Source organism: Eumetopias jubatus, unplaced genomic scaffold (assembly GCF_037043125.1).
Source record: "Eumetopias jubatus isolate StellerSeaLion01/CBP00866 unplaced genomic scaffold, mEumJub1_p1.0 scaffold_8, whole genome shotgun sequence".
In the NCBI taxonomy this organism is placed as follows: domain Eukaryota; kingdom Metazoa; phylum Chordata; class Mammalia; order Carnivora; family Otariidae; genus Eumetopias; species Eumetopias jubatus.
In genome coordinates, this window is record NW_028274814.1 from 74,917,703 (window position 1) to 74,934,516 (window position 16,814).

The 16,814-nt window shown below is 38.7% G+C and overlaps 1 protein-coding gene across 5 annotated transcripts in view; it reads left to right on the forward strand.

The window, feature by feature from the left end:
* The window catches only part of ANO6 (anoctamin 6), a 186,073-nt gene that overhangs the window by 121,819 nt on the left and 47,440 nt on the right, over positions 1 to 16,814 (forward strand). For 4 of the 5 annotated variants that reach the window (XM_088026014.1, XM_088026012.1, XM_028123129.2 and 1 more), the window contains one exon: positions 11,191 to 11,325. The exons of the other annotated variant lie outside the window; for it this stretch is intronic. In XM_088026014.1, coding sequence (XP_087882140.1) covers positions 11,191 to 11,325 — 135 coding nt within the window. The remainder of the gene's footprint in view (positions 1 to 11,190; positions 11,326 to 16,814) is intronic. 5 annotated transcript variants of the gene reach the window in all.

The following is a 16,814-nucleotide window of genomic DNA, read 5'->3' on the forward strand; positions in this document are numbered from 1 at the left end:
CATGATTCATTATTTGCATGTAACACCCAGTGCCCCATGCAGAACATACCCTCTTTAATACCCATCACCAGGCTAACCCATCCTCCCACCCCCCTACCCTCTAGAACCCTGTTTGTTTCTCAGAGTCCATAGTCTCTCATGGTTGGTCTCCCCCTCCGATTTCTCCCCCTTCATTCTTCCCCTCCTGCTATCTTCTTCTTTCTTTCTTTTTTTTAACATATAATGTATTATTTGTTCCAGAGGTACAGATCTGTGATTCAACAGTCTTGCACAATTCACAGCGTTCACCATAGCACATACCCCCCCCAATGCCTATCACCCAGCCACCCCATCCCTCCCACTCCCCCACCCCCCACTCCCCACTCCAGCAACCCTCAGTTTGTTTCCTGAGATTAAGAATTCTTTGTATCAGTGAGGAATTCTTAGTTGACCATAGAGTTGAGGGTCCATTTCTGGGCTCTCTATTCTGTTACAATGATCTGTGTGTCTGTTTTTGTGCCAGTACCATACTGTCTTGATGATGACACCTTTGTAATAGAGCTGGAAGTCCGGAATTGTGATGCCACCAGCTTTGCTTTTCTTTTTCAGCATTCCTCTGGCTATTCGGGGTCTTTTCTGGTTCCATACAAATTTTAGGATTATTTGTTCCATTTCTTTGAAAAAAGTGGGTGGTATTTTGATGGGGATTGCATTGAATGTGTAGATTGCTCTAGGTAGCATTGACATCCTCACAATATTTCTTCTTCCAATCCATGAGCATGAAACGGTTTTTCATTTCTTTGTGTCTTCCTCAGTTTCTCTCATGAGTATTTTATAGTTTTCTGAGTACAGATTCATTGCCTCTTTGGTTAGATTTATTCCTAGGTATCTTATGGTTTTGGGTGCAATTGTAAATGGGATCGACTCCTTAATTTCTCTCTCTTCTGTCTTGTTGTTGGTGTATAGGAATGCCACTGATTTCTGTACATTGATTTTATATTCTGCCACTTGACTGAATTCCTGTATGAGTTCTAGCAGTTTTGGGGTGGAGTCTTTTGGGTTTTCCACATGAAGTATCATATCATCAGCAAACAGTGAGAGTTTGAGTTCTTCTTTGCCGATTTGGATGCCTTTGATTTCTTTTTGTTGTCTGATTGCTGTGGCTAGGACTTCTAATACTGTGTTGAACAGCAGTGGTGATAGTGGACATCCTTGCCGTGTTCCTGACCTCAGGGGGAAAGCTCTTAGTTTCTCCCCATTGAGAATGATATTGGCTGTAGGTTTTTCATAGATGGCTTTTATGATATTGAGGTATGTACCCTCTATCCCTATACTCTGAAGAGTTTTGATCAAGAAAGGATGCTGTACTTCGTCAAATGCTTTTTCTGCATCTATTGAGAGGAGCATATGGTTCTTGTTCTTTCTTTTATTAATGTATTGTGTCACATTGATTGATTTGAGGATGTTGAACCAACCTTGGAGCCCAGGGATAAATCCCACTTGGTCGTGGTGAATAATCCTTTTAATGTACTGTTGGATCCTATTGGCTAGTGTTTTGGTGAGAATTTTTGCATCCATGTTCATCCAGGATATTGGTCTATAATTCTCCTTTTTGATGGGGTCATTGTCTGGTTTGGGGATCAAGGTAATGGTGGCCTCATAAAATGAGTTTGGAAGTTTTCCTTCCATTTCTATTTTCTGGAACAGCTTCAGGAGAATAGGTATTAATTCTTCTTTAAATGTTTGGTAGAATTCCCCTGGGAAGCCATCTGGCCCTGGGCTTTTGTTTGTTGGGAGATTTTTGATGACTGCTTCAATTTCCTTAGTTGTTATGGGTCTGTTCAGGTTTTCTATTTCTTCCTGGTTCAGTTTTGGTAATTGATACATCTCTAGGAATGCATCCATTTCTTCTGGATTATCTAATTTGCTGGCATAGAGTTGCTCATAATATGTTCTTATAATTGTTTGTATTTCTTTGGTGTTGGTTGTGATCTCTCCTCTTTCATTCATGATTTTGTTGATTTGGGTCATTTTTCTTTTTGATAAGTCTGGCCAGGGGTTTATCAATCTTGTTAATTCTTTCAAAGAACCAGCTCCTAGTTTCATTGATCTGTTCTACTGTCCTTTGGTTTCTATTTCATTGCTTTCTGCTCTGATCTTTATTATTTCTCTTCTCCTTCTGGGTTTAGGCTGTATTTGCTGTTCTTTCTCCAGCTCCTTTAGGTGTAGGGTTAGGTTGTGTATTTGAGACCTTTCTTGTCTCTTGAGAAAGGCTTGTATTGCTGTATACTTTCCTCTCAGGACTGCCTTTGCTGCATCCCAAAGATTTTGAACAGTTGTGTTTTCATTTTCATTTGTTTCCATGAATTTTTTTAATTCTTCCTTAATTTCTTGGTTGACCCATTCATTCTTTAGCAGGATGCTCTTTAGCCTCCATGTATTTGAGTTCTTTCTGACTTTCCTCTTGTGATTGAGTTCTCTAGTTTCAAAGCATTGTGGTCCAAAGATACACAGGGAATGATCCCAGTCTTTCGGTACCAGTTGAGACCTGATTTGTGACCTAGGATGTGATGTATTCTGGAGAATGTTCCATGGGCACTGGAGGAGAATGTGTATTCCGTTGCTTTGGGATGGAATGTTCTGAATATGTCTGTGAAGTCCATTTGGTACAGTGTGTCATTTAAAGTCTTTATTTCCTTGTTGATCTTTTGCTTAGATGATCTGTCCATTGTAGTGAGGGGGGGTGTCAAAGTCCCCCACTATTATTGTATTGTTGTCGATGTGTTTCTTTGATTTTGTTATTAATTGGCTTATGTAAGTGGCTGCTCCCATGTTAGGGGCATCGATATTTACATCTGTTAGATCTTCTTGTTGGATAGACCCTTTAAGTAGGATATAGTGTCCTTCCTCATCTCTTATTACAGTCTTTGGTTTAAAATCTAATTTGTCTGATATAAGGATTGCCACCCCAGCTTTCTTTTGGTGTCCATTAGCATGGTAAATGGTTTTCCACCCCCTCACTTTCAGTCTGGGGGTGTCTTTGGGTCTAAAATGAGTCTCTTGCAGACAGCATATCGATGGGTCTTGTTTTTTTTATCCGATCTGATAGCCTGTGTCTTTTGATTGGGGCATTTAGCCCATTTACATTCAAGGTAACTATTGAAAGATATGAATTTAGTGCCATTGTATTGCCTGTAAGGTGACTGTTAACTGTATATTATCTGTGTTCCTTTCTGATCTGTGTTGCTTTTAGGCTCTCTCTTTGCTTAGAGGACCCCTTTCAATATTTCTTGTCGGGCTGGTTTTGTGTTTGCAAATTCCTTTAGTTTTTGTTTGTCCTGGAGGCTTTTTCTCTCTCCTTCTCCTTTCCGTGACAGCCGAGCTGGATATAGTGTTCTTGGCTGCATATTTTTCTCATTTAGTGCTCTGAATATATCATGCCAGTCCTTTCTGGCCTGCCAGGTCTCTGTGGATAGGTCTGTTGCCAATCTAATGTTTCTACCATTGTAGGTTCCATATCTCTTCTCCGGAGCTGCTTTCAGGATTTTCTCTTTGTCTCTGCGACCCGTAAGTTTTACTATTAGATGTCAGGGTGTTGACCTATTTTTATTGATTTTGAGAGGGGTTCTCTGTGCCTCCTGGATTTCGATGCCTGTTTCCTTCCCCACATTAGGGAAGTTCTCTGCTATAACTTGCTCCAGGATACCTTCTGCCCCTCTCTCTCTTTCTTCTTCTGGGATCCCAATTATTCTAATGTTTCGTCTTATGGTATCACTTATCTCTTGAATTCTGCCCTCATGATCCAGTAGTTGTTTATCTCTCTTTTTCTCAGCTTCTTTATTTTCCATCATTTGGTCTTCTATATCACTGATTCTCTCTTCTGCCTCATTTACCCTAGCAGTTAGAGCTTCCATTTTTGATTGTACCTCATTAATAGCCTTTTTGATTTTGACTTCATTGGACTTTAGTTCTTTTATTTCTCCAGAAAGGGTTTCTCTAGTAACTTCCATGCTTTTTTCAAGCCCAGCTAGTATCTTTAAAATCATCATTCTGAACTCTAGTTCCGACATTGTACTAATGTCTGTATTGATTTGGTCCCTGGCAGTCGGTACTGCCTCTTGTTCTTTTTTCTGAGGTGATTTTTTCTGTCTTGTTTTGTCCAGAGGAATGAGAGAACAAAATGCTAACAGGGTAACAACGTCCCCAGAAAATATACACTAAACAAATCAGAAAAGACCTGAAACCAGGGGAAAAGAAAGGGAAGGAAAGAAAAAAAAAAGAGAAAGATAAAAACAAACTAAACAAAACAAAAAAAACAATATGGTCAAATATGATCAGACTGGTGCATAGATCAGTGCCACACACTAGATTTTGGTCATATTATGGTCTGTTAGAAGAAAGTGCCTCCCAAAATTTTAAAGAAAGAAAAACTTATATATATACAAAAATAAGGGTTAATACGATGAAGGGATGGAATATGACTGTAAAGATGAAAATTATAAAAGATTTTATAAAAGGAATTGATAAGAAGTTGGTTGAAAAAAGAAAGAGGATTTAAGAAAAAAAAGGGGAGAGAATGTGATCATGCTGGAGACTAGAACAAAGCCATACACTAGAGATTTAGGGTATATTTTCATCTGTTAGAAGAAACTGTATCTCAAAATTTTAAAGAGAACAACATATATATATATATGTATGTATGTGTGTGTGTGTGTGTGTGTGTGTGTGTGTGTGTGTGTATACACCAAAAATAAGGGTAACTACTATGAAGGGATAGACTATGACTCTAAAAATGAAAAATAAAAAATATTTTTTAAAAAAGGGATTGATAAGATGTTGGTTGAAAAAGGGAAAAAGAAAAATTCAAAAAAAAAATAAAAATTAACTTTGAAAGACTAAAGAATCATGGGAAAAAGCCATGAATTCTATGTGCCGTATTCCCCTAGCGCTGGAGTTCTGCTGTTCTCATTGATCAGTAAGCTTGGTCTTGGCTGGCTGTTCGTGCTTTTCTTCTGGGGGAGGGGCCTGTTGCCATGGTTCCCAAATGTCTTTGCTCGAGCTGGAATTGCCCCGCCCTTGCCGGCTCCCGGCTAAGTGATCTGCTCGGGTTTGGGGAGCTTTTGTTCCCTACAAGCTTTCCCTACAGCTTTGGAGGAGGAGAGTGAAAATGGCGGCCTCCCAGTCTCCGCCCCGGAGGAGCCGAGAACTCGGGGCCCCACTCCTCAGTGAGCCCCCAGAGAAAAGCCGTCAATCACTCCCGTTTTCCTGGTCTCCCGCCACTCTCCGTGCTCACCCAGCCTGTGACCGAGCATTTCTGTCTCTGGCACACAACCCCCTGTGGAGTCTCCAAACCCAGCAGATCCCTCTGGTGAGCTCCCATGCCGCTCCCCCCAGGAGGAGGAAGGGGAGTCTCCCGGGATCTGCCGCTTGTTGCGTCCCTGCTGGAGGAGCAGTGGCCCGACTCTGTCACCGATCACAGTTTATGGCAACCCCGAGCTGAGAGCCTGCTCCTTGGCTCCGTCTCTGCAGCTGGCTTCCCCACTCCGATACCTGGGAGCTCTGCTGTACTCAGGCACCCCTGGTCTTCCTGTGACCCCAAGGGTCCTGAGACCACACTGTCCTGCGAGGGTTCCACCCCCCGCTGAGCCACTGGAGCGAAGTCCCTCAGCGGAGCCGACTTCCAAAAGTCCGGTTTTGTGCTCCGCGGCTCTATCACTTGCCAGAAGCAGCCAATGGAGGCCCCCTCCCCCGCCATCTATCCTCCCGAATATTGCGTCGGATTCACTTCTCCCCACGTCCTACCTTCCAGAAAGTGGTCACTTTTCTGTTCAGAGAGTTGTTGCTATTCTTTTCTTCGATCTCCTGTTGAGTTCATAGGTGTTCAGAATGGTTTGATCCCTATCCAGCTGAATTCCTGGGACCAGATGAAATCCCGGTCTCCTACTCCTCTGCCGTCTTGCTCCGCCCTTCTTACTCTCCAGAGACTTTTATTGTTTGGGCAAGGCTGCTGGAGAGAGACAGACCAAAAATAACCAACAAACAAATAAAATTAAGCCAAGAAGTAAGCAAAATTTCTGATTGAAATGAAGAAACACAGTGATGAGATGGGGTGGGGGAAAGAAGTGAAGAAAGTTACGTTTGAGTCGGAAACATATGAACTAAGACTTGGATGGTGAAAAGGAGCCAGGATTTTGTGGATTTGGAAGAAGTCATTTTAGGAATAGGGGCAGTTTGCACAATGGCCCGATGCACAGGGACACTGGCAAGTGTGAGGAAATATCGAAGACCCATGCTAATGAGAGAAGAGAATGATGAGACACGGGTTAGAAGCAGGGTAGCGGGAACATGGAAAAGAGTTTAGACTGTAAGTGCAGTGAAAAGGAGTTGTGATACTTTTAAGTAATCAGATAATTTTATCTCATTCACATTTTGCAAAGATAATGTGGGGGAATGGACGACAGGGGCCCCAGGAAGCAGGGAGAATAGGTAGGAGGCCATCAGAGTGGCCAGAGGAGAACTCGTAGCTGCATAGTTGGAATGGGGGGTAGGCGGGGAGTCAGCAGGACTTGCTTATGGGTGGGATGTGGAGGGTGAGGAGGGGAGAGTCAGGTGTACCCCAGGTTGGCCTGGAGCCAAGTGCCTGTTCTTTCTGCCATACTTCAGTGCCCACTGAAATGGGAAAACCGCGTGACCTTGGAAGTGAGAGTATTAAAACACGGAAAAGTTTTGGTTTACTTTGTTTTACATTTATTATGGGAAATGTCAAACATACACAAAAGGAGAGAGAACAGTACCGCAAAACTGCCTATATCTGTCTCCCAGCTCCAAAAATTATGAACTCCTCACTAATCTAGTTTCATTTTTCTAGCTCCTTCCCATCGCTTTCCAGTGGAGCATTTTTAAGAAAACCCCAAATAGTAGTATATTTCATTGATATTTCATATAATTCATTAATTCTCTTTTAAATGCAACCTGAATACTTAAAAAAAATCATCAAAAAGCCATGTTCAGTTTTTCCTGATTGTCACATTTCTACCTTTTTTTTTTGACAGTTTTTAGTTTAGATTAGGGATCTAAACAAGGTCCAAATGGCGCAATTAATGTATTTCTCAGTTGTCTTGTAATCTGAGAGTTTCCCGTTTCTTTCTTCCTTTCCTTGCAACTCTGGCAGAGTTTCTCCATTCTCTATTTTACTTTCATTCTTCCTTGGGGTGGTGTTGGACTTGTTGCTCCGTCCTGTGTATTTGCTTTAGCTAAGTAATTTGTTCCTCATTTGAAAGTTTGATCTCATTGAGGTTCAGCTTTGTACAAGAATACTTGATATGTGGAGTTTCATACTTCTACCAGAAGATACATAATGTTCTGTTTCTTTTGTGTGTGATGATAACAACCATTAATGATTGTTGCTTAGAGTCATTTCATCAAGGATTTTATTTTGTTATTTCATTTGGTCATACTCTGATTTCTTCATTTTTTAACTGGATTACAATCATAAGAGGCATTTTTCTCTCATTAACTCTGGGTATCCTGCAGGATAAAATTTTAAAAGAGGATGTTTGTACATATGTAAACATTTGAAGCTGACATTCATGTGAGATTTTCTTTTATGTTAAACCTATAGCCTCTGATGGCAGGGTGATGGGTTTGATGGGTTCTTAATCATTCTTTATGAGGTTGTGGTTTTTGGTTTTGGTTTTTTGGTAAAGAGAACAATTTCCCCACTATTTTAAGTATATTTCACTAAGGAGAATGCATTTTTTTAACTATTCCCTGTCCCTGGTCCACATGTTCCCTTCCTTGCTTCCCCCTAGTAATCCCTTGAGCATTTGGGCTGTTAAGCCTTCATCTGTGGTCCGCAGGTATTACCAGAAGGGAAAATGAGTTCTTTCCCCAATAGCAAACCAAACAAACCAGAAAAAGCAACCTGGGAGAAACAGACTTTGCACAGGAAAAAAAAAAAAAAAAGAAAGAAAAACTACGCCCCAAACTCCCATCTTTACCCTCAGAGTGAGAAAAGAAATGATGATATCTATAAGACAAGGACAGGAGTTTTATTTAAAAAAAAAAAAATCATTCCATGGATAAAATGTAACTCTTAAAATAAAAAATGTAATAGAACAGAAAAACCCTAACTATAGTGTTAGAAAATAAAGTTGAAGAAATTGTACAGAACACAGAGCAAAAATATAAAGAGATGGAAAGTAAAAAGGGCAGGGAGAAATAAAAATTAGAAGGTCGGTCCAGGAGATGCAATGAACAAATAGTAGGGGTGCTAGGTACGACAACAGAGATAACATTAGGGAGGAAATTAGAGTAGTGTCTGAAGAACCATATTGAAGAACAGTAGAGAGCATGAGGGGGTCACTCATGTCAAGCAGTGATGTCAGGAATCAGAAAGACAGCCAAAGGTGATGAGCTGAGAATAGATAGCACCAGAACATGCAGGTGGCACCAAGAACTGATAGTGAGCAAAGCCAAGAGATGATGGAAACACCGAGAACTGACCATCACTAGAACCAGAAGAGGCCGGGAAAGGCTAAAGACTGGTTAAACTCCTCTAAAAAGAGGACTTCTGTAGCAAACTGTCAGATTCTTCAGATTCAGACTCTTCCTTGTCTGACCATATTTGAAAGGCAATGGCCCCTGATTAGTCTCTGAACATAACAGAGACCCTCCACTGCTTGAACATAATAAGCACTAAGTGCCAAGAGTTGACCCAGATTGGACTGAGTCCTCATTTCACCTGCGTGCTCATGGACTGACTGCGTTTGGTTCATTAATTTCTCACCCTCATTGCATCTTGTCTTTTATGTGACATTGTATTGTATCTTGTCCTGTGTGGTATGTATGAAGCCAAATTAAGTGTGCAGTGAGGTGTCATTGAGTTTGGAGTCCCGAACCTGTTACAGTTGTGCAAATCTTGCTTTATGAGTGAATAAAGCTGACATTGTGGAAAGACACAACTTGTGCCTATGCACCTTTATAGCATGCTTGGGACACGAACTGAGTGTGCTGGGTCTCCAGGTGGAAGGAGCTTACTGAGTGCTCAGCTCAGAGGATGAAAATAGAGCCAGCCAGTCACCTCAGCATGACATCAAGTCACGACAACATGACACCTCAGGACACTGAAGACAGAAAGAAGATCCTGAGAACCTCCAGAAAGAGAAACAGGCTTCATTTGAAGGAGCAAGACTCAGAATAACACTGAACTCCTCAGTGACAACACTGCAGGTAGAAGAAAAGAGAGCAATAATTTCAAGTTTTCAAGGGAGGTGATTTCTCACTTTCCAATTCCATAAATGGTCAAACCGTTAAAATAAGTGTGAGGAATTTTCACAATTTAAATGTGCAAGGTAACGGAGGAGGTGCTCCATGAAGGAAGAGAAAAACATGACTTCAGTAAACAGGGATTCCCAACATGACAGAGGAATGGAGAGATCCCAGGTGATGACCCTGGCAGGGCTAGAGAATCATTAATCGGGGTGGAGAAGATCTGATGGGATTTATTCAAGGAGATGAAAGCAAGAGACTACCTCATGTGTTTGAAAGTACTGAGAAAATTACATGTTAGGTAAAAGTCTCGGGTTAAATTATTGGTAAGCACACAGAAAACTAAGCAGTGAACCACCGTGACAATTACTAGAACTGTCTGACCCCTTACTGAGTATATACTTAAAACTTTGATCAAAAAGCTGAATTTTTAGAAATTGGTGTTAAGAATTGGGATGTTTTTGGCAGAAAGAATGATCAGAATATCATATTTGAAGGAATTATTATTATTCCCAGTCTTTCAGCAAGAACTTGGAGGCGGGTTTCTGAGATTCAAAAATTCTTTCTGATCTTCTTGCCTCCAATATAATGTAGATATCTTTGGAAATAATGAACTCCCTGTCATGGTCAGTATCCAAGCAGGGACTACCTGACTAGCTCTAAATGAGGCAGAGTATTTTTACTATTGGGGAGTTGGACCAGTAACCTCTAACATTCTTTCCAGTTTAAAATGTAGCATTTCCAGTGTGGATGGTTGATAAAAACATATCACAGAAAGCCTAACAGCCAAGACGTTGCAAACCTATTGCCTGGATTTTCTTTCTCAGGCACTACCCTGAGCCTGTCTTTGGCCTGCAATCTATGAGCCAGACAGCAAAGCCCCAGTCACTTAAAAATGCAACACTTGGTTCCTCCTGACCCCTGATTCCAGGTCTGTGTCAGCCCTTCTTTATCCCCAGGGATGCAGCCTACATCCAGGCCTATGACCTGTGAAGCTGACCACTGGTTCAGCCCAGGGATGTTCGTGTCTGAAGGAAGTCTCCTGGGGCTTCAGGTCTTCCTCAGAGCTTAGTCCCCGCCAGGCTAAGCCCAAGGACCTCAGCCCAGCTCCATACTGAGCTGGACGTCTCATAGGGTCCTCTAAGGAAGCAAAGAGCTGAGTAAACCTACAGTTTCTGTACAGGGACCAGTACTGAGCCAGGAAGGAGTCAGTCTAGGAAAAATCAACAGCAGCCGACAGTCATCATCTCAATGTGTTCTCCTTGCCTTTCAACTCTTAGTGCCCAACTGTATCTGTCTCCCTTTCAGGAATAGTCTGGAGCTGCTTCCTGCCCTGCCTCCTTTCTTCCAACTCTGCCTCCCTGGACTCTTCCACTGATGAGTTTTCAAAACTTAAAAAAAATAGAAGTGCTAGATATAAGGAATACAGGACGGTGGATTCCTCAGTCACTATCAGTGACTTCTTATCAGTCCTTTTCTTGTATTTGTGATTTACATTACATTTGCTCCAAGGAAGTTCCCTAGATAAGCAAAAGCAGGTTAACTGGGAGCAGATTGTTCATGTTCATTGTCTCATGCATGTTACAAACAATCTTTTGGAGAACGTATTTACAAAGAAGGATGGTGATGTTCTCTATTTGCTTACTATGTAGCATTTTTCTTTCCTTCGCCCTGTTCTAGTTGACTTTGCTTCACCAGGCTCACCAGTGATCAGCACTTCTAGGATACGTAAAATACTTGTTTTATAGTGGAATTTGGGGTCTTTATGAAAATGAACATGTTTTAAGTATGAATTGGATAAGAGGTTTAAGCTTAAAGCCTCTGGTATTTAAAATCAGAAATTAAGGTTAGGATGAAGCTGCAAAGTGGTTCAATTAGCAATAATCACGCCTCAGATAAACCTCATTGTGTCTTCTAAAGATGATTTCTATCTTTGTTCAGGAAATATTACGGAGAAAAGATTGGAATCTACTTTGCTTGGCTGGGCTACTACACTCAGATGCTCTTGCTAGCAGCGGTGGTAGGAGTGGCTTGCTTTCTCTATGGATATTTTAATCAGGATAACTGTACATGGAGGTAAGTTCTGCTTATTCCTTGTTACTGTGATGAAAAGTTGATTAGACATAAAATTATTTTCAGGGTCTTAGGCTGTTTTAGTAAAGGAAGACTCATCACAGAACACTTGCTGCTTTGGATGATATATCCCTTTTGTCCTGAGTATAATAACTAAATGGAAAAAAACATTTTTTTAGATAATGCGGCCCAGTTTCTGACAAGAATATTATCCTTAGGAAACACTCCAATTTTTAAAGACAGTACTTTGAAAAAGAAAGGCGGTCTGGAGGGAGGATTTTCCTTGAACTTCTGCTCCCCAGAGGAATGCTTCACTCAGCCCTACAGATGTGAGCCAAGAGCAGCTCTGATTTCTTCAAGGTTTCAAAGGCAAAACTTGATAAAATTGGTGTTTTTATGCTTTTAGAAATGACTTTTTAATATATATTAGGAAACAGATGTTTAAAATTGAAGTAAACAACACTTTTGTTTTTGTTTTACTTTTTAAAAAATTAGGCCTTACAGTGTTATGGGAAAAAAAATAAGTGCTAAACAATTCGTTTGTGCTTGATGTTAGAATTAAAATACCAGCTGCACTGTCTAAAGGGAAAAAGCATGTATGCCAGAACACTGAATTTCACCATCACTGTTCTGAATTGTGTTATTATTCCTCTGCTTTTGGTAGTCTCAACCTTTAGAAGGGATGCAACTGAAGCAGGCATTTTCTTGTGTTCACCTGGCCTCTCTCCAGCTGTGACAGCCAGATCAAAATTTCTGGGCACCAGCAATGAGCTAGCTGGTGACCAGATTTTTCTAGCCCCAAGCATATCAGCCTGGCTCCTGAGGCAGGAAGCTTATATTGCAGCTCTGATGTATAGGCATAATTATCCATTCTATTTAACGGAGAATTCTGAGCGTTTTGTCCCCATTATGGCTTCTTAGCTAGAAAGCTGCAGATGGTCTTTGAAGTATTCTCCTCTCTTCACTGAAAATAAGAGTTCAGGGCCAAAGGCTGAGTGTTGATACTTTTTGTCTAAATTTGTCTCTGGCTTCTCCATTGTTTTCTATACTGTTCCAACCAAAAACAAAACAAAAAAACAAAACCAAAGAAACAAAAACCAAAAAAACCAACATCTCAAAAATACACTTTCAAAGTACAAAAGTAGCATTTTTATAAGGTTCTTACATTGTGACTATTCTCATTACAGATCATTTTATACAAACACCCGGACAGTCACAGCACATGTTTCTACTATTTCACAAAGATTAGTTTACAGAAATCTGGGGGAGGGTCTTGGGGATATACTCCCTGTGCTCAGAACTATTGGGGCTTTAATTACTATTTAAATACATGCATTTAAATATTTTCAGTTCAGTTTATTACATGCTGAGTAGATTCACAGGAACAGAAAATGTATTTAAGGTATAAGGAATAATGATCCCTCACCAGTTTAAGAAAAAGAACATTACTGTTACCTGGGAAATGCTTCCCTCAGTTGCATTCCCTCACTTTCTACTTTGGAAATCAGAACTACGCCAAATTTTGATTTTTTTATCATTCCTTTACATATATACTATATATTCTTTATCAGATATATTTGTATCCCTACAAAATATATTTCATTTTGTGTGCTTTTGAAAATATGCATGTGTAAGCGGAGGATACTATAGGTATTTCCTCTTCTATAAAAGCTTATGTTTAAAGCTTATGTCCCCCTTTAAACATAAAAGCTTTATTGAGATATGATTCACATATCATAAAATGCACCCTTTCAAAGTATACAGTTCAGTGGTTTTAAGTCAATTCAGAGTTGTGCTACCATCACCACTGTCTAATTTTAAAACATTTTCATCACCCCAAAAACAAACTTCATCCCCATTATAAGTCACTCCCTAACCTCCCTTCTCTTAGCCCTTGCAACTACAAATCTACTCTGTCTCTGTGGATTTGCTTATTCTGGACATTTCATATAAGTGGAACCGTACAGTATGTGGCCTTTTGTGACTCTTCTTTCACTTAGCATAATCTTTTCAAGGTTTATTCATGTTGTAGCATGTATCGGTACATCATTTCCCTCTGTCGTCAAATACAGTGCCATTGTATGGATATACCACATTGTTTATCCGTTCATCCATGTCAATTTAGGTTGTTTCTACTTTTTGGCTATTATTACTTATTCTGCTATGGGCATTCATGTACAAGTTTTTGTGTGAACATATGTTTTCAGTTCACTCGAGAATATATCCTCCAAAAAACGGAATTGCTGGAATACATGGTAACTCTATGTTTAACATTTTGAGGAGCTGCCAGAGTATTTTTCAGAGTGACTGCACCATTGTACTTCCATAGTAGCAGTTTATGAGGATTCCAATTTCTCCATATCTTCATCGACACTTGATATTGCTGGGTTTTACAAATACCTATGTATTAGTCATCCTGGTGGGTATGAAGTGGTATGTCAGTGTGGATTTGTTTGTATTTCCCTAATGCCTACTGATATTGAGCATCTTTTCATGTGCTTATTTGCCATTTGTATATCTTCTTTGGAGAACATCTATTCAAATCCTTTGCCTCTCTTAATTGTGTTGTCTTTTTATTGTCTTTTTTAAACTGTTCTTTATCCTGGATAAAATCCTTTATCAAATATATTGCAAATATTTTCTCCCATTCTATGGATTGCCTTTTCACTTACTTGATGGTATCTTTTGAAGCACAACAGTTTTTAATTTTAATGAAGTCTAGTTTACCTAATTTTTTCCTTTTGTTTGTGCTTTTGGTATTATATCTTAGAAAGCATTTTTATCCAGAGTCATAAAGATTTTATCAGTGTTTATCATCTAAAAGTTTTATAAATTTAGGTCTGTGATTCATTTCTTTACCAGGTATATATCCAGGGGCCCCAGCACCATTTTTTTTTTTAAGATTTTATTTTTTTATTTGACAGAGAGACACAGTGAGAGAGGGAACACAAGCAGGGGGAGTGGGAGAAGGAGAGGCAGGCTTCCCGCTGAGCAGGGCGCCCAATGCAAGGATAGTTCAACATACAAATCCCAGACCCTGGGCTCGATCCCAGACCCTGGGATCAACCTGAGCCGAAGGCAGATGCTTAACAACTGAGCCACCCAGGCGCCGCACCCCCCCCAGCACCATTTTTGAAAAGACTGTTCTTTCCCCATTGGATTGTCTTAGCACCATTGTCAAAAACCAATTGGCTAGAGGTGTAACAGTTTGTTTATGGACTCTCAGTTGTTTTCCATTGATCTCTATGTCTGCCCTTTTTGCAAATACATACTATATTGATTACTGTAGCTTTGTTAGTAAGTTTTGAAATTGGAAACTTCAAAACTTTTTCAAGATTGTTTTGGCCATTTTGGGTTCCTTATATTCCATGTTAATTTTAGGATTAGTGTCCATTTTTGCAAAAAAGCTAGAATTGCATTAAATCTCAGGTCAATATTAAGACTTCTGATCTATGAACATAGAATGTCTTTCCATTTATGTAGGTTGTCTTTAATTTCTATTAATAAACTATTTTGTAGTTCTTACTATTTTGTATTTAAGTTTCGCACTTCTTTTCTCAAATTTATTCTAAGTATTTTATTCTTTTTGATGCTATTATAAATGAAATTGCTTCCTTCATTTCATTTTTGGATTATTCATTGCTAGTGTATAGAAATATAATTGCTTTTTGTGTATTGATTTTATGTTTTATAACCTTGAGGGGCTGGCTTATTAATTCTAATAGTTCTTTGGTACATTTCTTAGAATTTTAATATACACTATCATGTCATCTCGAATAAAAATAGTTTTACTTACTCCTTTCCAGTCTGGAGGCTTTTAATTTATTTTCCTTGTGTGGTTCCCATGATTAGACTCTCCAGTACAATATTAATCTAAAGAGGGAAACATTCAGTCCTTCATCAGTAGGGATAACATTTGCTGTGGGTTTTTCATAATTGTTCTCTATCAAGTTGAGAAGTTCTCTTCTATTCTGAGTTTTTATTTGTTACTCTGTTAAAATGGCATATTACATGAATTGATTTTTGTATGTTGAACTATCCTTGCATTCCTGGATACATCCCACTGGATCATGATTCTTTCTATATGTTACTGGATTTGATTTGCTAGTATTTTGTTGAGGATTTTTGCATTTGTATTCATAAGAGATAATTGTCTATAGTTTCCCTGTGACGTCTTGGTATGATTTTGGTATCAGTGTAACATTGGTATCATAGAATGAATTGGGAAGTGTTCCCACTTCTTTATTTTTAGAAGGGTTTGTGAAGCATTTGTGTCAGTTCTTTAAATGGTGGATAGAATTCACCAGTGAAGCCATCTGGGCGTAGGCATTTCTTCATTTAAATTAAAAAAAATTAAATTAAATTAAGTTAATTAAATTAAAAATTTAAAAAAAATTTTTTTAAATTACTAATTCAATCTCTTTCCTTGCTATTGGTCCCTTCAGATTTTCTATTTCTTCTTGAGTTGGCTTCAGTTATTTACTTCTTTCTAGGAATTTATTTCATCTAGATTACTTAATTTGTTAGCATATAATCATTCATAGTATTCCCTTATAATCCTTTTTATTTTTTTAAGGTTAATAGCAATGTCCCTCCTATCATTTCTGAATTTAATAATTTGAAACTTTTTTCTTTTTCTCAATTAGTCTAGCTAAAGATTTGTCTATTTTGTTGATCTTTTCAAAGAACCAACTTTTGTTTTTGCTGATTTTTCTGTTTGTCTATTCTGTATTTCATTTATTTTTGCCTTTTGCCTTTCATTTGAATGTTTAATTAATTTACATTTAATGTCATTTTTATTTTCTATCTGTTTTATGTCTTTTTTTCCCCCATTCCTCTATTACTACCTTTTTTGTGTAAAATAGATGTTTTCTACTATACCATTTTAATTCGTTTGTTGGTTTTTACTCTTTTGTTGTTATTTTCTTAAGTGGTTGCCCTGGAGATTGTAATTAATATCTTGTTGTAAAGCAATTTCATTCAGTTTTAATGCCAACTTAATTTCATTGGTATACAGAAAGTTTACTTCAGTACAAATCTTTTCCTTTTGTGCTATTATTCTCATACAAATTACATCTTTATGCATTATAAGCCCATCAACACAGTTTTATAATTACTGTTTTATGCAGTTACCTTTTACATCAGATAGAAGAAAATAATTAAATGCAAATATATATTTGTAACGTGTTACTTACCTATGTAGTTACCTCTACCAAGTGCTCTTCATTTCTTCAGGTGAGTTTGAGTTACTGTCTAGTGTCCTTTCATTTAAACCTGGAGGACTTTCCTTAGTAGTTCTTGTGGAGCAGGTCAGCTAGCAACATGTTCTTTCAGGTTTTGTTTATCTAGGAATGTCTTAATTTCTCCTTCATTTTTTTTGAAGAATAGTTTTGCTGGATATAGAATACTTGATTGACCATCTTTTTCTTTCAGCACTTTGAGTATATCATCCCATTGCCTTCTGGTCTCTATGGTTTCTGATAAGAAGTCAA